Source organism: Plectrocnemia conspersa, unplaced genomic scaffold (genome assembly GCF_051122295.1).
Source record: "Plectrocnemia conspersa isolate PC_06_02 unplaced genomic scaffold, ASM5112229v1 ptg000012l, whole genome shotgun sequence".
In the NCBI taxonomy this organism is placed as follows: domain Eukaryota; kingdom Metazoa; phylum Arthropoda; class Insecta; order Trichoptera; family Polycentropodidae; genus Plectrocnemia; species Plectrocnemia conspersa.
In genome coordinates this window covers 3,360,801-3,388,182 of record NW_028277176.1, presented here as the reverse complement: position 1 = coordinate 3,388,182, position 27,382 = coordinate 3,360,801, and the positions used below count along the sequence as shown (strand labels likewise).

The window sequence follows — 27,382 nt, the reverse complement described above, 5'->3', positions numbered from 1 at the left end:
TCTCCGTGTGAAATGGATTTTGTACGATAACAATCGTCGTAGAAGACAGTGGTTATCCAAAAGTCAAGCAGCAAAATATACCTAGAAGCCCGAACTCACTGTAGTAAAAGTTATTTTGTGTGCAAAGGGAGTCTGCATTACGAAACTCGTAAATCTGGCCAAACAATAATCGCTGAATCGTTGTGCATGTGGAAGAAAAATTGCATTTACTTATCAACAATGTGCGTCCACACGTGTGTCAAAATTGACTTCGATAACATCAAGGAACTTGGCTAGAAGGTTTAATATCATCCACCATTTTCTTCAGACCTTGCTCCTCCTAATTAACATTTATTTTGATCAATGCAAAACCCCTTAGATAGCAAAAAATACAAATATTAAGTTATTACATCATTAAAATTAAAATTACAATTTAAAAGTATTTTTGCTTCGTTAAGAAAAAGACATTCATTTTTGGATCATCAAATTTACACATGCCTATATTTATATATTTTTTAAAAACCATGCTTTATTGCATAGCTTAACCTAAAATGAAAAAATCTATGCTTAATAAAGCAGACTAATTTATTTTCGTAGTGTGTAATATTTTAATATATATAAGTAATAAACTACTATTTATCTAAAAAAAAAAATGGCAACGGATGCAAATATAATTTTGACGAATGATACATTTTTTCATCTATTTATATAATCATTTTATTATTATTAAAATACTTGTTTAATATTTTTATACAAAAATATCTATTAAATTTAAGTTTTAATTTAAGCTGTGTAATTTTAAATGCACCTTTGCGTACTGTTTATTTGCTTTTTAAGATTAAACTCTGAGTTACCTGTAAAATATCTCTCATGCCTTTTCCACCAATAGAATAAACAAATTATAAAATCACATTGTAAAGATTTATAATATAATTATCACTGATAATGGAGGGTGAATATACATAGAAATGTAGTCGTTGGGATATGCTCGCGAGATAAAGGCGATGAAATATGGTTATGTGTTATTTTTTTGTGTTCATTTGAGGATAAATTTTCAGGCCTTTGTGATAATGTGGTATGCAAATACGGAGCTCGATGTTCAGCTGGAGAATGCATATGCCCTGTAGAATGCGGAGATTCTAATGCGGAGCCGGTGTGTGCCAACACCATGGATACGTATCCAAGTGAATGCGAGTTGCAAAAAGCTGCTTGTCAGATCAAATCTGCGGTGCCTTTGACGGTCATTTTTTACGGGGACTGCAGAGAGAGATTCGCAGTCGCTGGAGCTCCTAGTAAGTTTATCTCTAGCCTTGTATTTTTATGTATTTCTTTCGAAAGCACGGAAAATAACTTTACGGAATAGCCCTACCCTTTAAATTATATAAATATTTACAATATTCTCATGTTTTCATCGTTCCCTTATTTATAAGGACCGTAACTTAACTAACGATTTAAAATTGTATATATGTTTTATATTGATTTATTAATCTTAATTCCTTTTTTTGATGAAGTAATGGCACGTGTTCCAACTTTACAAGTTTATTTTTTATTTATGTACTTAAGATATATTTGCTGTCCACTTTGATTTTAATAGCAAAAAATTCCTACTAACAAAATGAAATTCTTACATTATGCAAAATGTATGCCTCGCGTACGAGACATTTACTAGAACGTCAATAATATTTTGCAAATATTTCATATTATACCAGCGCACGCCTACATAATGTAATATCCCTTTTCGCTTTTATTGCCATTCTCGCAAGAATTGCTGCCGAGATATTTTTTTCTTCTTCAACGTCTCGCGCTTCCGTACCGGGTTGTAAAATATTCACAAGTAAAAAAATATAATAAAAAAATAAAAAAATCAAATCCTTGATAAATAATTATAAAAAATATTTGAGCACTTACTTTTAAATTATTATTTAATATAATAATGCAATTAAATTATCAGTAATGAATCAAATAATATTTTATAAGATTTGTATATGTTTCGTAGGCTCTGGTTAATAATCAAAGATTCCACGGTTGGATAATATTAAATTTAAATCAAATCGAAAATATTTTAACAAAAGTTTGTCAAAGTAAACAAGGAGTATTTTAGTAATAAAATTGTATTATTCCTAATAAAATAATCTAATTTCAACAGCAACTCTGATGCCTCTCATGCCGAACTCCGCAATCAGCAACGAAATTATTCACGGGCCTACCGACATCCCCGATAAAAGTTGGACCAGCGTCGAAAGAGAGGCCTGCAAAGACATTCACTGTGATTATGAAGCTACATGCGAGCTGGGACCTGACAATTTTCCAAGATGCTCCTGTTTATTTGACTGCGCCACCGCTGCTAGCAAAGGAACTGTCAAACCTGTCTGCGCGTCAGATCTAAGGATATACCCCTCGATGTGCGCCATGAAGTTGGAAGCATGTCAGAGGCAAGAGGAACTCAGACTGAGACCTCTGGAGCTGTGCCAGGGATTAGAGGTGAAACCATGCAACGGCGAGACTCCGCTCGTCGATTTGTTGACCGGATTAGAGCTGGATTGTGGAAGTGGACCACATAGGAAAGATTGTCCGTCTGGGAGCTACTGCCATCAAACGACCAGGGCTGCCAGGTGTTGCAAGAAAGGTATTTATTAAAAATTTACTATTTTTATTTCAATATCCTAGACTTTCGTGACGCAGCTGGACCATTTTGTATCTACTGTTTTGGTAATATACGTATTATGCTAAGAAATATAATAACTTAATATTAAATTGATTCTTATTTTGTTAGTTAAGTTTATTAATATAGACCTGTTTTTGGACAAAATATTTTGTATTTCATGACTTACTGTTTAATAACCTTAAGCAATTTTACATATCCTTAAGCTATATGTATTTTTTTTATTATTTAGTCTTTATTATCATCTATAAGAATTTACATAAATAATCTATTATTTTCTGTTAGACTAATGTAGACTTCATAGTTTTACAATTTTAACTGTTTCTTTTAAATAATTAGTTTAAATTTATTCAATAATAAATTACACGTAATTTTTAAAGCAGAAAAAACTTATTAATAAAAAAATATGCTTATCAATTTTTTTAAAATAAGAACAACATTTACTAAAATGAATAAACATAGTAAAAAATGTGTTTTGTGATATTAATTGTGACAGATATCGTATTTTTTACTTAAGAAAAAGTCTTCATTTAATTAAATATATATAACGGTATTTTTGAGATGTAGTCTTTAAATATACTACTCAAATGGTGAAAAAGTAATTAGTAAATTGTAAATTAGCATTTATCTTACATTAAATTAATTATATATAATGAAAATACAGATAGATTTTTCAAAAGCATAACAATAAAAAAAATACATTTATGTGAATCACTTGCTTTGAGGTCTTCATTTTTTTAGAGATATATTAGTTTTACTGACTCTATAAAGTTTCATATAAATAAATAAAAATAGTTTTTTAGTTATACTTATTCTTAATAGAAAAATAAAATAACTCATGAATATTTTTTTACTAAAACATAATTAATTTATCTTATTTAAAAATAATTTAAATACAGTGGAACTTCATTTTATAAGCATTTGTCGTAAAACACGTATTTACGTATATCAAAGCAAATTTCTATATTAAAAATAATGGACATTTAATTTTAATTATTATAAATCCCATAAATATTCATATAAAAATAAACACGAATAATTTTGAATATTTAAATTAGTTATAAAATAATTATAAGTACCAGTATATATCAGTAGGCTTAAATTTTAACGAAAAGATCGCTATATATGAAACGTTTAAAAGCCTTAACTTCATCTAAATAAAATATAAAAAAAATAGTTTTTTGCTTCAAAACAAGCGATGTATCAGTTCGATCGGACCCCCATACGAGCCATTTTGAGACTTTCAGAAAAGTTAACGCTCTTAACTGCTTGGTTTTAAAAATTAAAAATTAAATTTTTAGTATCGTATAGAGCTACTGAGCTACATACTAACTATACGTTCATTGCAAAATCACTTAAAAATAATAAAGCTCCGGGAATTGACCGATTAGATAACATCTTAATAAAAAACTTTCCATTTAAATGCTTTCATTTCCTAACTAACATATTTAAATTTTGCTTATCTATTGGGTATTTTCCAGGTATTTGGAAAGTTGCAAAAATAATTCCGATAAAAAAACCCGGTAAAGCTGATAGCATCCCATTAAATTACCGACCGATTAGCTTACTACCGTCCCTAAGTAAATTATTTGAAAAGATTATCTTATCACGTTTAAAAGAGTGTCTAAATAGTAAAATCATTGACGAACAATTTGGCTTCCGCGAAGGACACTCAACAACGCATCAACTTAATAGACTCACGGAGCACATTTCTGCGAATTTTAACAGGAAAAAAAGCACAGGATTTTTAATGTTAGACGTAGAGAAGGCATTTGATACTGTGTGGCATGAAGGGCTAGTATACAAACTAGATAAGTACAAAACCCCACACTATCTGATACAAATTATCCGATCATACCTCCAAGATCGAAGCTATGTCGTCTCCTTAAATAACGATAATTCGACACCGCGTAAAATACCAGCCGGGGTTCCTCAGGGGAGCATACTTGGGCCGTATCTTTATATAATATATACAAACGATATTCCAATTTTAAAAAACACCAGTCTCTCTATTTACGCGGACGATACGGCCGTTTTAACTAGTTCATATGGTCTTAAACCAATAGCAACAAAACTACAAAAATCTTTGCATAACTTAAATAAACATTTAAAAAAGTGGAAAATAAAAATAAACGATGATAAAACTGAGGCAATCATTTTTACGATGCGCCGGCAACCGTTGCCTCCGCCTTTAAAAACCGAGCAGGGCAAAAACATTGAATGGAAAACGAGTGTTAGGTATCTGGGTCTTCACTTAGATTCTAAATTAAAATATACAAAGCATATAAAAGAAGTACGGTCTAAAGGGCTTGCCGCCATTTCAGCTCTGAGACCCATTTTTAACAGAAAAAGCGCGTTGACGATTAAAAACAAAATTTTATTATATAAACAATTAATACGACCGATATTAACATACGCTTGCCCAGTGTGGAGTAATACGTGTAAAAATAATTTTAATAAGTTACAAGTAATTCAAAATAAAGCTGTAAAAATAATTTATAACACCCCATATTATACTAATTTAAAGAAACTCCACACTCGATATTCTATACCTACAATTAAAAATCACATTATTACTAATACGATAAAGTATTACAAAAATATCTCGCGTGAACATAATAATAAATTAATTGCAAAAATTGGTAACTATGACAAAGTCACACTAAATTTCAAGTATAAACATAAAATGCCTAAGCACATAATGCTTTGATAGCAAATCTGTAACCACGACTTCAATAGCCCCAGTTCGTAAGTGTTATTTTTAATTATGTATCTTATATTTTATTTATTTTATTTTCTTTTTCTTATTGTATAAAGGTTTTAGTATTTTCTCCTTAAATTTTACTTATTAAATATTGCATATTGTTGCCTCTATTTTTATTTAAACTATTGTAATTTCGCTTGTAAACATGATAATGGCTAAAAGCCAGAAACATGTAATTTATAACTTGTATAAAACTAAATTATTTTTGAAATAAACATTTAAAAAAAAAAAAAAAAAAAAAACTATACGTTATGTATGAAAAAAAATATAATTTTTTTGTAAAAAACGGCGGCCAATGTAAAAATTAAAAGTGTCATACCTTTGCAAAATGAAATTTTACTGTAAAATGTTGTATCAAAAAAGTGGTCAGAAGCTTAATTTGCATTAAAAAAAATTTAAATATTTTTTTTTTAAAAACGAGTCTTATGGTAAATTGACCGGACCCCCATACGAGCTTTTATGCGACTTGGCATATAGTTAACGCTAGTATTTGCTTCCTTTTAAAGATATTGACTTGAATTTTAGAAACAAAATAAAGCTTTCGAATATACTTATGATACCGTTTAAAAAAATTAAAAATTAAAAAAAAAGTTTTTTTTTACAGTTGCTTAAGAAATATAGACTAAAATCTTTTTTTTTGTAAAACTTCAACTAGAAGAATATGCAGTGAGATTTGTTTCTTCCCTTCTTTTGATTATATTGCATTGTCATTAAATAGATTTATGACTCGCACTACTTATTCGCGATATATCTAAGCTCATTTTTCAAGATATATCTAAACTCTTTTGAAGTAAGCGGTTTCTGGACCTTTATATTCTCCTCCTTCTTAGGCAAGATCTCCTTCGTAATATCATGCTGTTTCGCCAACTATTAAATATCAATCTCATTTGCTTCATCGTAAATCTTGAAGCAACTCACATTTTTTTCTAAATTCTTTAAGGGAAAGAATTGTTTCTTTGATCACTTTAAAGCATCGCTAAAATAGTGATTTGGTATAAGCTTTTTGAACTTCGAAATGACCTGCTAATTCATTGGCTGGAGTAATGCAGTAGTGTTAGGAGGAAGAAACTTGATCTAAATGATCTCGAATTCTTCCATTAATTCGTTCTCAAGGTCTGGAGGATGAACAGGAGCTATATCCATAACCAACAATACTTAAAGTGGAAATTATAATCCAAAAAGCATGTCTTCACATAAACAATAAATTAAGGAGAAAGTGATGTATTATATACTGCTCATATTGCAAAACATTGCTCGTTAATTAAATCAATATTAATATCAATTGTTATGCTCGTAATGCAAAACACTCGTAAACTGAGGTTCCACTGTAATTGCAACTTATTCATAATTTTATTTAAAATAAATATATAGCTATATTTAAGGTAAATCATTACTAATCAAAATCATTACCATAAAAATATGAAGCTACTATAAAAAATACAATAAACTTTCCATTACACGATTTTCTAAACACTTTTCACTTTTCCAGCGCTCATAATCAAAGGTAAGTTAAAAGTTGTGTTATATTACGTAAATGTATATAGAAATGTGTATTAAATAACTGTTTAGGTATCTCAAAATATGAAGTTCTTTAACATTAATAATTAAAATATTTTAGATATTTTTTCAATTTAAGAGTAATTAAGATCGTCGTATTTTGAAATGTGTTTAGTATACGAAAAATGCTGCTTACTGACTACTCATAAAAAATATATTAATGACACGACTTTTAGCTTCATAACAAAAAAATAACATTTAGTAAATCAATTTATATTGTAGAAAAGCAAATTATTTTTATTATAAATATAATAAATCATTGCGTTTTTTTATATTTTTGCTTATAAATTGACTTCTAATTTAAACCTCATAAAGTGTGTTTAGATATGCAGTTTAAAAAAAATTATGTATAACAGAAAATATCTCATCAGTTTATCATTGTATTTGTATATGTTATATACAATAGATTAATGGTATGTTAAGGCTTATTTTTTATTAGTAAAATATTTACTGCAAAAATAAAATTAAAACGCGATGACTTATTACTCAACCCAATATTTTTTATGCTTGTTTTTAACCATTGGAAAAGTCTGCTTTTTGCAGTCTAGACGGCGTCTCGGCAAAATATAAATTTTATTTTATTTCCTTCAGACAAGGTGCAAGAAGAGAAAAAGGGCTGCGAAGACTCCTGGTACGGATGCTGTCCTGACAACGTGACTCCCGCGCAAGGTCCCGAATTCGCCGGATGTCCTTCGCAGTGCCACTGCAATAAATTGGGGTCCTTTTCGGAAACGTGCAATCCGGAAACTCAGCAATGCGACTGTAGACCAGGAGTAGGAGGTCTCAAATGCGATCGTTGCGAGCCTGGGTATTGGGGCTTGCCTAAAATATCGGCAGGACATCAAGGATGCATCCGTAAGTGCCCTATGATATTTTAAATTAAATTATGGGGGTGTTTGATAAGATATTATTATCTATCTGTATATATCTGTAATTAAATATGTTGCGTTTTACTGTAATATATTTAATTTATACGAAACTCACTTTTTTATATTTTAATTTAGTAAAGTTTTATGTACTGTAGGATTTAGCTATTCAAAATCAGTGATACTAAACATAGGCCAACACAGATTAAAATTACGCTTTTCTAAGTTTATTTTAGACGCCAATAAAATTTTTCAAGTAAATAAAAATATATTTTATATATTAGTTTTAGTTTTTGAGATATAAGACATTCATCTTTTTGGTAAGACCTAGTATTAGTCTTTATAAAATTTCGGAAATCATTAGAAACTGTGACTTATCTAAGAATATAATCGATATTAAATTATATTTCAAAGCAATGTAATGGTGCTCTTTATTAAAAATTATATTTTTAATAATTCAGTAATATTATACATTATCAGAAAAGCGATTCTTAAATTTCATAAGTCTTTCATAATATATTGAAAATATATATTTAGGTCGAAAAATATGTTTATGCTTTTGTATTAAATCAATTTATTTTTGATGCGTACCAACAATTAACTGAAACTTTTCAAGCATCCGTCGCATGTTTCCGGTCGTTAAAAATATTTGCTACCGACCCAAATTTGCGTATTGTAGCCGAATATTTATATAATAAATCTGTTGTTTTACTAAGGGAGTTGTTAATTTCAGCCTGCGGTTGTTCCATGTTTGGTTCGGTCAGGGAGGACTGCGAACAAATGACCGGTCGCTGTGTGTGCAAACCGGGGATACAAGGACAGAAATGTACCATATGTACCAGTCACGACAAGATACTCGGACCTAATGGATGTTTTTCGGGTATTAATTAATATTTGTATAATATCGTGTTTGCGTAATTATTGTGTTATAAATACATTTCACAGACAAACATAATATGTCTTATGTAGATTATGTGGTGATTTATTTTAATACGTAAATAAAACATTACATGCTCATCTGGCTACTTAGATTAGCTTACAATTTATTTACTTTAGTTAAAGAACCCATTATTAATACACGCGTTCGCTTAAACATTCATAATTTATTAAACTACTATCTAAATTTCAATTTAAATTACATATTTATTTCTGTCAAATGTGATTTAGATTTTGCTAGTACAGAAATTCATTATCTTATTAAAATAATAAATTACATAATGGAACAAATATTTCTTTCCTTACATTAAATTATTTTCTTAAGTTTAGGACTTTTTATTGATTTACATTTATCTTTATTTACAATACAACGCATTGCTTTGTAATATTTGTTTTTATTTTATCTCGTCCGATATTGATAAACGTTTTCTAATATATTTTTTGTATAAATGTATATATTATTTTTTGATAATCATTTTTTTTAGCTTATAATATTTATTATTTGTAAATAGAAATTGATTTTTAAATTTTAATTTATAGTTTTTAATTGTATAAAACAATTAAATTTTTCACCTATCTATCGTACTATTTAAAAAAATTAGTTTTGGTATGTTTCTACTTTATTTAAATTTAATTTTCTCAAAATAATCTTAAATCATATGCAAATTAAATAATATCACTTTTTTACATTCTATTCCAAACAATAAATCAAACTATTTGCAAATATGTAAATTTTTATTTTCTTAAAACATGTTGTTTTTTTTTATCTTTTTTAATTTATTGTTTCAAATGCTTTATTGCAAGATTTTTACAGAATTTATTATTATTAAAATTTCATGATTGTTGGCTTAGTAAATTTTTAAAGGTTTTCTTTCAATGTTATCTTACTTACATTCACCATTATTTTTATGCGTTTTTTCTATTATAAAAAATCATACCGATGATATAAAGCGCAAAGTTTAACATAAAATAAATTAAATATATATGATATATATTACTTATCAAAGTGGAAAGTACATAAGATATTTATTTATAGGATTTTCTTAAATTCTTAATTAGATTAAATCTAAAAAACGGATTCTTGTAAAATAAAACTTTAAAAACAGCATTTTAATTGTACTATATTTGCTACAAACATCTTTTCGTATGCTTATATTTTAATGTTAGTGTTAAAATAATATGTGTCATAAAAACAATTATATGTTTAATTATTTTGCAAAACATTTTTTTAATATCATATATAATAGTCATTCATTTTTATAAAATCAATACATAATTTAAAAATAGGTAGTAGCAACATAATTTACGAAATATGCTTATATTTTAAAATATATAAAAATAAATTAATAAACTATACAAAAATATCAATACAAAAAAAACATAATAAATTAAATTTTGAATCGGTTTTCTAAGAACATTAAATATCAATGCACTGATTTTTTTGTTACAACTTTTTTTATTTATGTCTCATTTTTTAATGTAATCAAATAACTTTTAAAAAATTGTTCTTGTTCTAAAAAAATCCCTTCTCTACATCCAAGCAATTATTTTAATATAAAGCTGAAAGCTCTGAATGCTTTAAATAAATAAAACATTTAAGACCAGATAACACAGCATATTATACTAAACATAAATTGTTATTATTTGTTAAATATAATAGAAAAATATTTAAAAATAGGCATTAACTATTTCCTAAAAAAATTTGTTGAAGAAAATAACTTCATAAATAAGAAAAAGTAAAGCTCAATGACCTTATTTGTTTGTTATATATTTCACCAATAAGGTATTTTTATTTTTAATTATCGACATTATATAAAATAGAGCTAAAAACGCATAAAAACTTAAAAGCAATGCAATAAATAAGACTAAGTAGCAATAAAACGAATATTTTACACAAAACAATTATTTTACAAAATCGATAAAAACAAACATTAAATACATATTTTCAGTTTTTTATAAGACAATATCAATTTTAACTTGATGACTTGATTTTTTAATGTAATCCGTTTAATTTTTAAAACTGTTTTTGTGCCAAAAAAAACATTCTTCACATATAAGCCACTATATTAATAATATTAAGGTAAAAGCTCTTAAAAGCTTTAATCTAATACATAACAAACTCACATTTTAATGTAAAAAAATGTCAGTAAAAATATTTAAATGAAATCTGTAAAAACACATACCTTGAGAATTTTATAAACCTAATCTTAGTAATTTAAAACTTGGCGAACATTAGACAATAGAAAATTAAATACAATAACCTGAATTATATATTTCATTTCTTTTCAAATAGATCAGATTTTTAGGCTTTTATTACTAATTTTATTTGAAACTCTTTTTAATACACAAAAATATTTTTTTTTGCATGCATATATGATTATTAGTTTATTTTTTATTTATTTATACTTTATTTTCAGACGCTCTTAAATATTGATTTTTAAGTACAAAAGTTTTTTTGTAAATCAATATTTTTACAAAAAAATATATTTTTGGTAATGTGATAATATTTTAAACTTTTTTTTTAAAGTGTAAAATGTAACTATAATAGATATCATATATATTATAAGGTTTACCGAAAAATGCTCTTATTAGTAAAAAATTCTGTAAATTTTAGAATTTTGTATAATTCCAGTAATGAAATCAGTTATGCGTACAAGTAGTCAAATAGTCAAATTAACCGAATATTTAGATAAATTTAAATTTAAAAACATTTTTTTATGAACATTTGTATATTTTTATAAATAACTTAGGACAAAATATTGATTCAAAATCAATAAAAAATTACATATTTTAATTTGTAAAACTTAGTAATATTTGAAAGCACGAAGAAAATAAAATAAATAACATGTGTAACAATTAATAAAATAAAGTATAAAACCATAATGAAAAAATATTTCATTAAAGCAAAAATGTAATTAAAAATAATTTATAGCAATATGGTGTAAATTACCTTACATTTAAATTCAATTGTTCCTCAAAAGTTTTCTGTGAAATATTTATAATACAAGAAGTTTTTAAAGTGAAAAAAATACCTTAACATAAATTTGCTGAGAAATTTGAACATAATTGCTATTGTAATAATACAAAAAAGTATATTTTAGAATGTACTTTATTTTTAGTTCCCTTTCAATCATGTAAACGTAGTTTTTTTTATTACTGTACTTAGATAGTGACTTTAGAAACACTATTTGTACCTTATAAAACTATGTAATTTAAAGTTTAATCTTAAATTAAAGTTTGCCTTGCCAATTTACAGCCGACGTGGTCCACCTGCCTCCAACGAGTTGCAAAGACTTGAACTGTTACTTTGGGGCAGTTTGCGTTGAACGAGGTGGTTTGGCTGTTTGCGAATGCGCGGCAACCCAATGTCCTCCAGAATCCATGGACACTTTGATGGTCTGCGGCAGCGATGGACAAACATACACCTCCGAATGCCACCTTCGGCTCCAGGCTTGTAGAACGCAGACGGACATCGTGGTCCAGGCATTTGGCATCTGTCGTGAAGACGTTGTGAGCGGTACAGATTGGCCTTTGCGGAGATACACGCCTATGCATTATACTCAGCCAGACGATGGGATTGCACATCTTTCTAAAAGCACTAGACATCTATTGGTGCCTGAGCCGAAGAACTTGTACAATAAAGAAAGCGAAAATCTGATGACCTATCACAAAACGGCACTGGGAGTCGATTTGATCGATTTGAATAATAACATTTTGGCGAAGAGCACCATAGTTGATTTAGGTATGTTTTTTTAAATTAAATATTATTTATTATTTATGAAGGGATAAACTATATTCAGATAAAAAAGATTTTGGTATTTTATTAGTTCGAGTCCGAGCTGTTTAATATGATATGATATAAAAACTAAACCATATTTTTTTTAATTGTAGGTGAAAAGGTACAACCGACATCCAAGACAACAACTGGAGCCCTTCCAGCGTTGATCGGCGATCTATGTGCAACAAACTCAGATTGCCTCATAACCAACACCCGATGCATCCGAAGCGCTTGCATCTGCTCTACTGGCTTCACTCCCTCTACAAACCGCCAGGAGTGCCTGGAACAACCTAAAATCCCCCTAGCCTGCGACAGATCCCCGTGCCATTATTCCAGCACGTGCATCGATATGACAGACGGCGGTTTCACGTGTATCTGCGAACCTTACTACACTGGCAGGCTTTGCGAGTTTAGGATCGCGGTCGAACACTACGACGTGCCCTCCTTTGACGGACATGCATACATAATCATGAAACCCTTGTCGGCCTATCACAAATTCAGCATCGAATTAGAATTCACCGCATTTGCCGATAATGGCATTTTGCTCTACAACCAACAGAAGGCAGACGGGAGTGGAGATTTCATATCGTTGGCTCTGGTCAATGGACACGTGGAGATGAGGTATAATTTGGGAGACGGAGTGGTGTCCATAATGACCCCGGAGGTAGTACAAATGAGCAAAATGCACAGGGTGTCAGCTAAGAGGTATCACAAGGACGGCATGCTCAAGTTGGATGACGGAGAGGACACTGTGGGACAATCTAGAGGCTCTTTAAAAGCACTTGACCTGGTTGATCATACTTATGTGGGTTACGTACCGACTAATTATACCAAGTAAGTGCTTTACTGTGTTTATTTTTAAGATCTTTAGATTAAATCTAAACTAGTGAATAATATAACTCATAATTTTGTAATTAAATTTAGAACAAAGATACACACGTGGATGTATATATTAATATTAATATTTAAGCACATACTTAGGGAGTAATTCAAAGTATTTTTCTTTGGAATTTTTATAAATATACACTACAAACTAAATTGCATTCTGTGCAAGTGTATATCTGAATTATTTTATGGGGAAGTATTCATCTTGTCGAATTCCTTGTTGCAGGATATTCGAAAACATCGGCATCCGGCAAGGATTCATCGGCTGCATCCACAGACTGAAAATAGGACGCGGGCAGATTTATCCGCAGACGGGCAGAAACGAGAATGTATACAACACGAAGAATGTTCAAGAATGCGCCGATAATCCATGCTCGAGTATGCCGTGCAGCAATGGCGGCACTTGTCATGCACTCGACAGAGAACTGTACAGGTATGTCTCAATTTGTCTACCGAACGCAGAACTATTTCCGTGTTTGTTGAGTTGCAGTTTGTTTTTCGATGGGCTTATAAACAAGGGCTGATCAAAAAGTTTCTGAACCTCTATGAAATACTTTTTATACTTATTAAATATTTTTAATGATGTGTCAATAAAAATCATAAGTATCATTGTATATATTTTAACTTTTTATGACTAAAAAATAAAAATTTGTAATATTGTAAATGTAAAATTTTTTTTTTATAATATTAAATTACCCACTCATTCAGTATATGATTTTTAATTGTACAATTTTCTATAAATATTATTTAGTACACGAGTTTTTGTTAAAATATTATTTAATTTTAATTCTTAACTAGATGTATATTATACGATAGCATTAATACTAGAGACCAGTATCTAATTTAAGCTATGAACTAATGAAGCCTTGCTCTAGTTGTACTCTTAAACATTTTTTAATACGTCACCTTAGGCGTTGTTTATTAAAAAAAAATATAAATTTAGCATCAACATATACAGTACACTCTCGATTATCTAGGCTAATTCTAGAGAAGAAGAGTACATACCATTTGAACTGTCAATTTGTGTTTGGTTTTAAGATCTGTGTATTTTTTAATCAAAGTTTCTCAATAATTTTCGAATAGCAATACGAATTGAAAAATATACTACAATTACAATTGTCGCAAGACGGCACTGACTTTTAATTGAGACTAGACTGGATTACATCGATCTCCTATAGCGTAGAGATTAGGACTTCGATGTATGAATACTACGTTATAGGGGACTAGGCACCCATACAAAATTTGAGGTTAGGTTCTTTCAACTGTATTTTATGAATTTAACGAAATCAGCAAATCAAACATTTAAAATTGCGACGGAAAAGCTCCAAGCCAGCCATTAAATCTCCAATATTTTTCTCCTATCCAATTTTTTGTGAAAAATATAAACCACTGAGCCATCATGTGATACGCTTGTGCCCTCAACAAGCTTGTGAACTTTGACTCGTCGATCACTCAAGACCATATCATAAATTGTGTCGATCATTTTCGACGTAGTCACCTCAAGTAAACATCCCGATTCATCACTTGTGGATGTACGACCACTTTAAAACTCATTTACCTAACCATAAACAGTAAAAACCTTATCCAACTCAGCTTTGATTTCTTTCGGTATTTATACACTACACAAAAGTTGTATTTTTTCATTATTCTAAAATAAAAAAGGTTGTTTGCTTCAATCGATTGTAAAATAAGATGCTAACAATATGACAGCAGTCTTTTGACGGATGGTAATTTTCAGAAACAAGATTGTTTCAATACTACTACCGCCATCTGTTAGATTTTCTCAGGACTTATTGACCTACTCTCGTATTTTACTAATAAATATAACTGATGTCATTTATCATTTAGATATATCATTTATTACTAAAATAACACAAATATGAAATATTATTACCTTTATGAATTTATTAATTAAAAAAAGCTTTTTTGCAATAATGGCTTTAACCCAAAATAACCAGGCAATCGATTAAGATTATTTTACAATAAAAAATTGTTTTTTTACAAAATAACAACTATTTTATAAAAAATCTAGCTCATATGATTTATATGTATGATTTAAAATTAGTTAAATACTATTTACATTCTTGGCACAGTCAGAATTATTTTTGTAGCTTTCATAAATTCGTCAGGTTTTTAGTTATTAAAAAGGTTCATTTCACTATTTTTTTTATTTGAACAAAATTCGTTATTCCATAACACAATTTTTTTTCGTTTAGTTTTTTATTATCAAAAATTGCTCAAATATCGTTTTTTTTTGTCTTGATAATTCAACTCATTTAGTCTATGTACTTTTTTACATTTTTTTCTAGCTCAAGAATTATTTGGTACATTTCCCATTTTTTAAAATATCTGGATTATATAAAATATTATATATAACAAAATATCTGATGAAAAAATTAACATTTTTCAGATGCGCGTGTGTGGATGGATTTGCTGGAGATTTTTGCGAAACAATTTTGGACCCCTGCTCTTCAGACCCTTGCGAAAATTCGACCACATGCATACCTGATGGAATTTCATTCAAGTGTATCTGCCTGGGAGACGACGACACTATCGAAGATTGTCTCATTGGTATTTTCTCATTATGACTTCCACGATAATTCGTAAATATCTAGCAAAACTTGCTAACGAAAACAATTATTGCAGACAACACAAAGCGAGAGACGAGCCCCATTCCACAATTTACCGGCTCCAGTTATATCCAGCTGCCGAAACCAGAGGGACTCGGCAAATCGTTTAAGATAGAAATTTGGTTCTTGGCCAAGAAGCCCAGCGGACTTTTACTGTACACGTCGCAGACTTCGAGCAAATCAAAGGGAGATTTTGTGGCTATCAATTTGGTCGAGGGCAAAGTTCAGTTTAGATACAACCTAGGAAGCGGAATAGCTAGCTTGACGTAATATATTTTTATTATAAAAATATTTGTATCGTACATGAGGTTGTAATATTTTATTTTTATTTAGATCTAGTGAAAGTATCACATTAGAGACTTGGCATAAGCTCAAAGTACGCAGAAGCGGTCGAGATGGATTGATACAGCTGGACAATTCGACTATTGTTAGAGGAACTTCTCTTGGATCATTGGCGGAATTGAATCTGGAACAACCGCTCTATATAGGATATGTTCCGTAAGTAGTGAAAAAAAATGTTAGATTAAAAATAATGCATTTAATTGCAAATAAAATCTATTTTTTTATTTTAAAATTATCACGTAGCAAACGATTTTTTTTAAATTTACTATAAGCTTAAAACAATTTAAATTTATTTCAGGTCTTGGTTGAAAGTACACCGTCTATCTGGAGTTGCAACTGGATTTTTAGGAGCAATTCAAAGAGTAATGATCAAAGGAAAGTCAATCAAACTATTGAACCACAATAATATGTGCATGTTTACTCCAATTGCACATTTGAACATTGCAAGAAATAAAAAAGTTGCTTGTGCCAGTCCTGGAGTAACAAAATACAGAGGTCCCCCTTGCTTCAAAGACACTTGCACAGGACATGGAATTTGCATACCAGTTTTGAACGACTTTCATTGCCAATGTGAAGATGGATTTAGGGGAGAAAATTGTGATCAAAAGATAGTTTTTCATGAGAATGAATTAGACAGTAAAGTATATCACAGTGGAAGGAATAAGAGCAAAGAAAAGTTAGTTAAATTATTTTATAATCATACTATATAATAAATCTAATACATGTTATTTTTATTTTAGACTCGGAGCTAACACGTACATATCTGGAATATATGGAGAGGACGGATTTTATGAAGAAATAAGCTGATGAATCAATCGCAAATTTCTGAACATGACATAAATTTTAGTTTGAGCTTTTCATGATTTTAACTTGAACTTTCTACCATTTTCCAATGCGCATAATAAAGTTGTGAATATTTTTTTGTTAAGTACATAACGCTTTTCGTTTGAGATTCTTTCACAACAGATATGAAATGTCCATCATATCAGATTTGTTAATAAACGTCGACAGGGTTTTTGCAGATATCATATAAAATTTAGTTAATCGTTAAACGCCCTGTATATTATTGAAATATGTAATATGGAATATTTATGTTGTGACGTTTGATTTGTAGACGTGTTGATATGAAATTAAAAATGATGTAGATTTACATTTATAAGCGACTGTTTATATCCAAAGTAGATAGATATAATATCTATAAGTGTGAGATATGATGTTCTATCGCCAATAGATTTATTCTATATAAATTAAATATTATTTGTCCATAATTGTATTGAAAAATAAAATATTGAATAAAAAAGACATATTTTAAAAAATCACAAAGAGATGATATAAGAGAAATAATTAATAATGTGAGTGTTATTTAATAACACATTGCATCAATGTGATACAAGAAACAAATAAAATGTTATCAATTGATTTTCAACACAGGAAATTGGTTTTATTTATGTTTATCCTTTAATAAAAATATTTATATCATACTATTTATATATGATATGTTAAAAAAATAATTGACTTATAAAATTATATAATAGTATAAATAACAAATATTTTTATTTATCTCCAAAACAATAGTGTAATCTTTTTATAATTCAATTATTAATATTATAATCTTTACATTTTTTAATTCCCTTATCCAAAATACAAAATTTCAACTAAAAAATGTATAATTATTTGTTTGCCTACTATGCAATAATCTTCAACTGCTGTCATCACCTATTACAAGTGTTAGTTTTCTTATTTTGTTCAGTATGATGATGATCGCTTAATAATGTAGTACTTTCTTATTAGATTTTTGGGCAGTAGTGATTTTGGATATTTTTTTATAATAAGATAAAATAGTTTACAACTTTTCTATAAGCTTTTTTACCCAGTGGTTGTTTTTAATGATATTTTTCTTTTATTATTAAGTTAAGAAAAATTTAAATATTATATATATATTAATATTTTAATTTGTTTTAATTTAATATTATAAAAAAATCTCTTTCAAGAAATTTAATAATTGAATTCCTAACACGACAAAAAATAAGACTAATAAAATAAAGATGACTGAATTTAAAAGCAATATCTGAACATATTTATTATAAGTATGTAAAGTAACAAATAGAGTTAAAGATAAATTTATAAAAATACAGTGTTATTTGGATAACACTACTTGGTAGAAAAAACTTGTCCCAATTACGCGTTAAAAGCACAATAAGCGACTCGTTGATAAGTACATATTTGGTAGGCTGTATGACATTCAAATATTGAGGTGATCTCTTAATTTATGATTAATGGTGCAACCTTCCACAAATTCATAAATCTAATACACAATTCATTTGTTTTTAACCTTTTTTGTGAGCCTTAAGTTCTTAAGTGAACCTTAAGCAAGTTCTAGATTAAGGTTCACAACTTTTGTGAACCTTAATTTAGAACTTGCAACTTGTAAGCGAGAGTTTATTCAAACTTGCACCAGTCAGAGATATGTTAACGCATCACTATAGACTAAAAAGACCGAAAAAGCAGCTGCTTCACTCTTCACGGCAAATTTAGTCCAGCTACAAAAGGTATTAATAATAATTAAACAGTCAGTTCATGAATGAAACTGCTGCACATTTAAAAAAAATAAACTTTATATTTAATAACATTGCCTGTGGTATAAGAATATACACGTTGTTAAATATAATTTTATCTTAGTAACTACAATTTTTCGAAACCCTATAATATAATGAAACACATAAAAATATATTTTTACTATTTTAATTTAGTTTGTAAATGATTTTTCTATTTTTTTTAATTTAAGATTTTTGGCCCTATGGGGGTGTGACTCTGCAGTTAGAAAGACGCTAAAAACTATTTTTAATTATTATTTTATTACATATTTCGCAATAAACTATTGAGTGCGAATATTGTTTTTATCCGAGCGCTGGTGGAGAAGTTGGCGAAGGGATTATGTCCAATGAAAAGTCGTTTGTGGTCTCGTAGTTGATGTGTGTCTCGTATGTGTCTGGCAATATTTCTCTCTCTGTGCCACGGTTCTTTGTCTGTCGGCCAATGTCTCTTCCTATCTCGTCCTCTCTATCCGTCTGCCGTCTGCCTTTCGACCCTTGGAGACCGGCAAGTATCGTAAGTATGAAAAGCTCTCTGGTGAACCATAACCATGCATTGACCATTTAGGCAATTGTTGTAATCGAGCAACGAAATATGTCCACGTCTCTAGAAAGTGACATTTGCTTGAAGGACATATTTGAAGGTCAAATTGTCCAATGGGCTAAATTTTAACGTTGATTTTATCGTCCAATTACAGTCTTTTGTTACGTTCTTCCATATTATTACCGTGGTTACGGTTATTAAGTGCGCGAATTTCAAGAAGAACCCCCCACAAAAGTTTATCACGGACATTTTTCTACTCCTTTTATGAAAAAAAATGCATTAAATTTACCATTCCTATAAAGACTCGTAAATAAAAAAGTAGTTGGTATTATCATTATGATTAGGAATTGATATGGCTATTTTAAGCACACAAGAACAACGTTGTTATAAAAATAGTAAACTCCATAACATCAGATGGTTCTATAACAAAGTTAAATAAATCGCTTTTATACTTTTTTGCCTTTCAATTACATGGATATTTATGATTATGCAATTTTATTTTTGAATAAATGTGTAAATACACAATGATCTTTTATTATTATTTTTAATCTAATCAAATATCATCCAAACCATATGTTTTATTACATTCACTCATATTTACATGAACTGGGTATATGTATAAAAGTGTAAATACCTGAACCATTCGTTCCAGTGACGAGATCATTAATGTCGAACACCTCGCTCGAGGCAATCGTATTTTTTCACCTTTGAGTTGTATTTTTTACGTTTTATTTTGTCGAGTAACTGCCAAACGGGTGAGCTTTATTGATTTTATTCACACGTCCATCCATGGTTCGCGTACGTAATTAAAATCAGGAAAATGTCACCAGGAATCTATCACAGTGCGACTGGGAAGTTATATTAAATTTGAACTTTAATTATATTTATGTAAATTTAAAAATAAAAATTATTTTATTAAATATGTAATTAATATAAAAAATATTTGTTTACTCAAATAAACAGCTTCAATAACATTTAATGTATTGTTAAAGGTAAATTTTAATATATCACACAAATTATATTTGGTTACTATAATGTTGATGTTAAATTTATTTAGAAAGCTTAAAATATTTTTATTAATATAATTTAGTACTAACAAAATTAAAAGCGATCCACTTTTTATTTTTAATTGTTTTATTGAATTTATATAAATACGCTTAGATTAATAAAATACATATTTTATATATATTCAAATATTATTAATCCACTGTTTTAATTTTTAATTTGAAAGCCTACTTACCTCTTGATTGTAGTACAGTTTCATGCATATATTATATATATGTTGCAACACGGGTAAGCTGCACTTAGTCGTCTTCTCGTCTCCAATACAAATGTTAGAGCACGTCATGGGGATTAATTCTATGATGCATATACCATGTATGTTAAATCAGCTATTATAAAATATAAAATTCTGTTTCACATAATTATTTATGTATTTTTTAGTATCGAATAAATATCTAAATTTTAAATTAAATTCACAGATTTTGCAATTGAGTCAGCTCTAACCACACGGGCTTAATAATTCAAATAGCCATATGGGTAATAAAAAGTGCACGTCTACTTATCACTGCCATAATAATCCGTCGGTCTCGGCACGGCCATAACGGCCACGGAAATTGCACTTTTCCACCGGTGCACATATTGGAACGATGCGACGGTCGTTCGGACAAAAACGCCCCGGGGAGCTTCTGCATTCAAATCATCTTTGATTTATGTATTAGCTCTGCTTCCGGAAAATCCGAAAAATATTGAAGCTGCGAGGACGCGACTTGGGGTTTGCATACGTGATTGTATACACAAAGTTGCACCGCAATCACTGATGGATTTGCTCTGTGTAAACCGGCCTTAATTGCGAGGGTGCGAATAATTGATAAAGCTCCGAAATACTGGTCGAGGTGTGATTTTAAAATGATCGGTATATGTTATAATTTTTGTACGGTATCGTGTTATATATATATATAAATATATATACATATAAAGACTAAGTAAATAGGTCACAATTATTACAAGTGCCTAATATGGTACAAAAATATGATACTGAGAAATGGAAAGTTCTTAATGAAAATTTGAAGTTAAGTCAAACACAAACTATGCGTAATATGCCTAATAATGGACATGCGCTGATAAATCTAAACAAGATCGTGTTTTATTATAAATTATTTTTTTATTAAATTTATACTCAATTATATAATTTTTAATAATTATTTTATATAATTGGTTGTAAACTTTGCTAACATTTATAATAAATATTAAAAAAATTAAATTATGTAATTTAAGATATTTTTTATTTATTTTTTGCAGCAACAAATCATTCACCATCTTCCCTAGTCGCTAAGATAGCAAAACATTTTGTTAGTAAAATTCCACTGTTTATCATGTTAATGCGTTACGGCCATTTTTGCGCACGGGACAAATTGCGCGAGACTTTATTGCCCTCTAGTGTTTGGGCCGAGTAATTAAGACTTAATTTATTCATAAATCGCCCCCGGAACAACGTTCGTTCCGTTTCGTTCCGGAGGAACAGGTTAAAATACGGCGCCGAATGAGACCTGATTAGGGCGCAATAAATCAGTGTTTTTCCTCGGCACGCACCCGCGGCTCGAATTAAGCAAGTTAAATTGTCACGTAAGATTTATTTATACGGGCGTCCCAAATTTAGCGGGCGGAAAATTACAATAATTAATTTAGTAATGTTTTTTTTCTTTAATCAATTTGCATAATGTGATTTTTAAGCATTCAAAAGATTTTTTCGCAATTATTGCGTGATTTAGTGGAGCGTTTTGTGCACGTTTTTAATTAAAATGTTATTTTTGTGCGAATTTAGTTTTAGCGTTGGCCCATAGATGTCTCTGCAACAGTATTATTTGTTAATTTTATAAAATATGGTTAGTTTTGGAAATTATTCTTTTTTCACCCATTGTTTATACAAATATAAATTAAATATTTAAAAAGGCAATAATATATTAATTAATCACGTGAAATATATTTTTTACTTTATAAATTACATTTGCGAATGAATTATATTGTATATGAATATTTTTATATTTATTATTTCATTTTTTACAAATCATTTATATTAAATACTCTATGAATATTTTTATTACCAATATTAATATTTAAAAACACCATATATTAAATTTTAGTTAATATGTACTTAATTTTCTCCATATAGCCTTTTATTGAACTGTGATGTCAATTTTTTTCTAAGCAAACGAAGGCAAGAAATGTACTTTTATTCAAAAAGAATAATCTCCAACACGGGTGATAAACAAATAAAACAATCTCCACTTTAATCAATCAAATGTTGCCATTACAAACACGTGACCACTTCAAAATTGCCACTAACGTAGACGCGAGCGTCTGTACTGCAAGTTTTTATAAATTATTTCCTAAAATTACGAGAATCAACACTTTTTTCTTAAAATTATTTTAATATTGTATTCTTAAGACCTACATCACAATGATAGTTTAAAAAAATATTTCTAAAATGGACAGTATACCAAACCGAAAAAAAAGAGGCAAGAGATTTTATTGAAGAAAAACCTTAAAAAATTAAAAGGTAATAGTTATTTTATATAATATGTTTTTTGGGTAGGGAAACCTAGGGTGTGACTTCATAGTAAGGCTCTTAGTGGAATCTAATTAGAGTTTTAATAATATTATTTACATATGTTGCGATGTTTTCTCTGAGCAATGGTGGAGAAGCTAGAAGAGAGATGATGTCAGTGGGCAATCCTCAGAGTTCTAATTAATGTGCTAGCGATAGTATATTCTCGGTGGGATGTGTGAGTCAATGATCGTATCATGATCCGCGGGTGGTCTCTTAGAGTGTCCGCCTGAGTCTGCGAGTTACTGCTCGTGACTATATTCTACTCATCGGAGTCTAGGGTTAAGTATTTAGGGCTATAAAGCTTGCTGATCAATCGCAATTATGCAGCGATCATCCAGCTAATTGCCGTAGTCGCTTTTTAGAATGGCTAAATAAGTATACGCCTTTAGAAAGCGACGTTCGCTTGATGGGCATTGTCCAAGGTCGTATTGCATTGCAACGGAAATCTTTTAGATCCGGTGATTTATTATATCCGTGATTTCGCAACAAATAAATAAACTCTCAATGATGGAGAATATATACTGTAAGAAAAAACTTGTGAATTTTCAAGAGAGTGACGTAAACTTCAGTGATGACAAAAGAAATTGATTGCCTATTACAAAAACCATTAATGAAAATGTGGACTTGCTAAATTACCCTTAATCTTAGTAATATAAAATAATAAATAAATTTGGGTTATTCTACAATTTAAAAAAATAAATTTTGATTGACGCAATTATGTAATATTTATATTAAAATTATTAGCTGATTTTACAACAAAAACAACATTGAAAAGCAATAAATTGTTGAACGTAGTTACTGATAAATCAGATTTTTTTAATAGACCTGATAGGTGACAAATTATAATTGCATGGTTATGACTTTAAATTTTCACTGCAATGATCTTAATGAAAGCAGCAAAAAGCACGTAAAGTTTGATCAAATTTAAAAATTCTTCCTACTGTTTTCTTCAATTATATTTTTTTGTAATAAGAATAAATATAGTAGTATTATATATTCATATTATTATCTATATACATTTATCTATCAAAATTTTCGTTTTAATTTATGTAACAAACAATATCATTGTAGTAATAAAAATATAAACTCAAAAAGCGTTTATTATTTTTATTACTACAATGATATTGTTTGTTTTGTCTTTCTGCTAAATTTATTTTGTTGTTATGTCATATTTTTACAGTTGGTTAACTTTTGTGTGTTTTAAAAGTTTTAGTACATTTTAAAAATACTTCAAACTAGTTACACTACGATCGTTGTTAATTATTGAGGTGCAATATAATATAATTTAACATATTATTATTATTATTAAAGAACAGCGATTTAAATGAATTCATTTTATCGTTTTTAACTTCAATTCAAGTTGAAAATAGCACAGATACCTAAACATATAATAGCAGCCAAAATGATACGTGCAAGTGTCACGTCGCTACGGTTCACCATTTGACAGAAGTTCTTGAGACATTTTTTTTTTTGTAGTATAGATATAAATTATTTGTTTAAAGGTTTATCGTTTGTACGTAGCAAAATTATTTTACTGTTTCTGAGCTTCTGCTACAAAAGTGAGCCTAAAACACCTTCATGTTTGACTTGCAAGAAAAATCTTGTTATCAGAACAATAATTGCAGTTTGAAAAATGCAATTATTGTTCTGATAACACATAATTAATATTATTTATATACTTGAAAAAAGCAGATGGAATAAATTCCATGCTCTGCTTTTTTTAGGTACATATACATAAATAATAAACAGATTTGTATTTTCTCAAGAAGTTCTCAAAAAAGAGTTCTTGAAAATAAGAATTACAATCCCATAAAATGATATTAAATTATCGGCATTTCTTCACCATTTAAAATCAAGTACTATTGTTTTTATGCAGTATGATTAATATAATTTACTAAAATAAATATTATTATAATATGGTAATAAAAACTAATATTAGCCCTATAGTTTTAAATGATTAAAAGGTGTCCTAAAATTCTAAAAAAATATATAAATATTTTCGATCATATATTATAAAATAAGCACGGAATTTATGCTTATAGTACAATCAACTTACTAATTAAATAAAATATCAGCTGATATTTGTACTATCAACGTACTTAAACATATGTATGCGCATGTTTATAACGTACACATGTGTATGTGTGTTTTTAATAAACGATGATAAATAACTCTAGTTACAAATTAATCACTAAAATCTTTTAAATGTTGCTTTATGTCAACGCATATCAGATTTTGTTGGTATAAGACAGACAAATTACCCGAGGGTGCCTCTCGTGACACAACTTGGTCATTTGTACAGTGACAATGTTAAAATACTGGTATTAATATGACAGCAGTCCACCCACGTCCATTGTCATTTCAAGCACAAATTTCGCTTAATTCGATCATAATGCGTGGGATTACTAATTGTCATTTTGGAACATCTGTTCACGAGACTGAAAAATCGAGCTTACGAACTCAAAACAATTAGAGCTATAAATAACTTATTATTAAAAACCAGATAATAATCCTTTCAGGTGATAAATTATTATATATTAATATTTGAAGAACGAAAAAAATCAGGACTTGAATAGAGTAGCCCACACATGGTTCGAAGTTAATATGCATTTGATATTTAATGATTTCGTATCGAATTGCCACCGTTCTTTGTACGCCTTCCTGGTTACTCTGATCATAAAAATTCACGTTTATAACAGACCTCCGATGTAGCGGGTGTTATAAAATCGAGTTTTTTCGACGTTTGTTTAAATTATGGCAGTTGAAAAAAATATGTGTATCGTAACGGCACTCATTGTTGCCTCTCCGTGTCCTGATGATACTGCAGTAAAACGTTGTAATAAATATGTGAGAGAAGGAACACACACTCCGAACACTATTACATCTGAATAAAATTTGAATAACCCTTTATTACGGCCATTCCAAGGTGTGTCCCGGGTACGTGTACTTGATTCGATTGTCGAACGTGCGAGTTGGATTGTTTCCAGGCGAACGCGAAAACATCGGTTCGGATATAATTGAAAATTCACACGAACACAATTGAATAGTGGTGGTAGGTTTTTAATATAAAAAGGGATAGTTTGACATGTTGCTGTAGTAAAAAAATATTTTAAACATGTAGTATTTAATTTTTCAATATTTTTTCGTTTGAGATTTCATTGTTTTTAATTATTAATACGCGGGGATTGTATAATTCATAAATACGATTTCAAAAACTATTTTTTTCTATACTTTTTGTATATTTAATTGTATAAACTGAATTTAATTTTGTTACTATATTAAACTATGGTTTCCAAAAAAATATTTTGCTTAAATATATTTATAAAATTAGTATTTTTTTCCGTAAAAATTATTTTTGTTATTCGCCCTTGTGACACGTGTTGGCCGCCACAGCAGTTAAATTGCATTTAAAATCATTTATTACTATCAGAAGGGTCTCATGATTTTTTCAAGTTATAATGGCTATATTTTATTAAATCTTGTTCTGGACAAAATAAAAAAAAATTGTTGTGAAAAAATTCCTCTAATAAATTTGTCGTTATACTTTAATGAAACGATGTACGAATTGATTTTGCTGTGAAAAATATATTTAAGGTTTAAGCGTACTATCATTTTATATTTAACACTACAAAACAGTTGTTTTAGATATGCATAATACTAATAAAAATATATTTTTAGGGAAAAACCGCAACACATATCTTATATAGTAATTGAAAATATAATTGTTATTTTTTATACTATATAAAAACAATTATATGTTATTATTTTAGTTATGGTTGGTTTAAAAAGGAACGTTTCTAACAATTTAAATTTATTAAAGATACTTAAAAAATATTTAAGAAGTATTAATTTTGACATTGCGAAAGATACACTAGATCTTTGCAAATTTAGTTGTAGGGTTAATATAAATGTATTTTTTTACTTTGTTACTGCTCTATTTTATTGTATTTTTAATTAAATTAAAAATATTTTAAACCTTAATTAACCTTTTAGAGCACAGCACTATTAATTTGCTTTTCTTTACAAAAAATAAAAATAATATTAAAACACATAGTAAATTAAATGTGAAAAAAAATACAAATGACTATAATATATTAATACTCAAGGTGAAATATTTTGTGTTAGGATGAAAATTTTTATATTATTTGCTGCAAGATTAAATTATTATTAAACGTAATTTTCAAGCTTAGGCTGGATAACTAAATTTTCTTTTAAACGACTTATATTATATAAAATCG

The 27,382-nt window shown here is 28.7% G+C and overlaps 1 protein-coding gene across 4 annotated transcripts in view; it reads left to right on the top strand.

Annotated features, from left to right (window-relative positions):
• The window catches only part of LOC148227970 (agrin-like), a 196,439-nt gene extending 178,610 nt beyond the window's left edge, over positions 1–17,829 (top strand). For all 4 annotated transcript variants that reach the window (XM_088200001.1, XM_088200002.1, XM_088200003.1 and 1 more), the window contains 12 exons: positions 1,038–1,271; positions 2,126–2,605; positions 7,554–7,817; positions 8,562–8,708; positions 12,021–12,506; positions 12,656–13,376; positions 13,654–13,860; positions 15,838–15,998; positions 16,074–16,323; positions 16,391–16,555; positions 16,698–17,075; positions 17,140–17,829. In XM_088200001.1, the coding sequence (XP_088056127.1) occupies positions 1,038–1,271; positions 2,126–2,605; positions 7,554–7,817; positions 8,562–8,708; positions 12,021–12,506; positions 12,656–13,376; positions 13,654–13,860; positions 15,838–15,998; positions 16,074–16,323; positions 16,391–16,555; positions 16,698–17,075; positions 17,140–17,206 (3,560 nt within the window). In that variant the 3' untranslated portion in view covers positions 17,207–17,829. The remainder of the gene's footprint in view (positions 1–1,037; positions 1,272–2,125; positions 2,606–7,553; positions 7,818–8,561; positions 8,709–12,020; positions 12,507–12,655; positions 13,377–13,653; positions 13,861–15,837; positions 15,999–16,073; positions 16,324–16,390; positions 16,556–16,697; positions 17,076–17,139) is intronic.
• Positions 17,830–27,382: the final 9,553 nt, after the last annotated feature.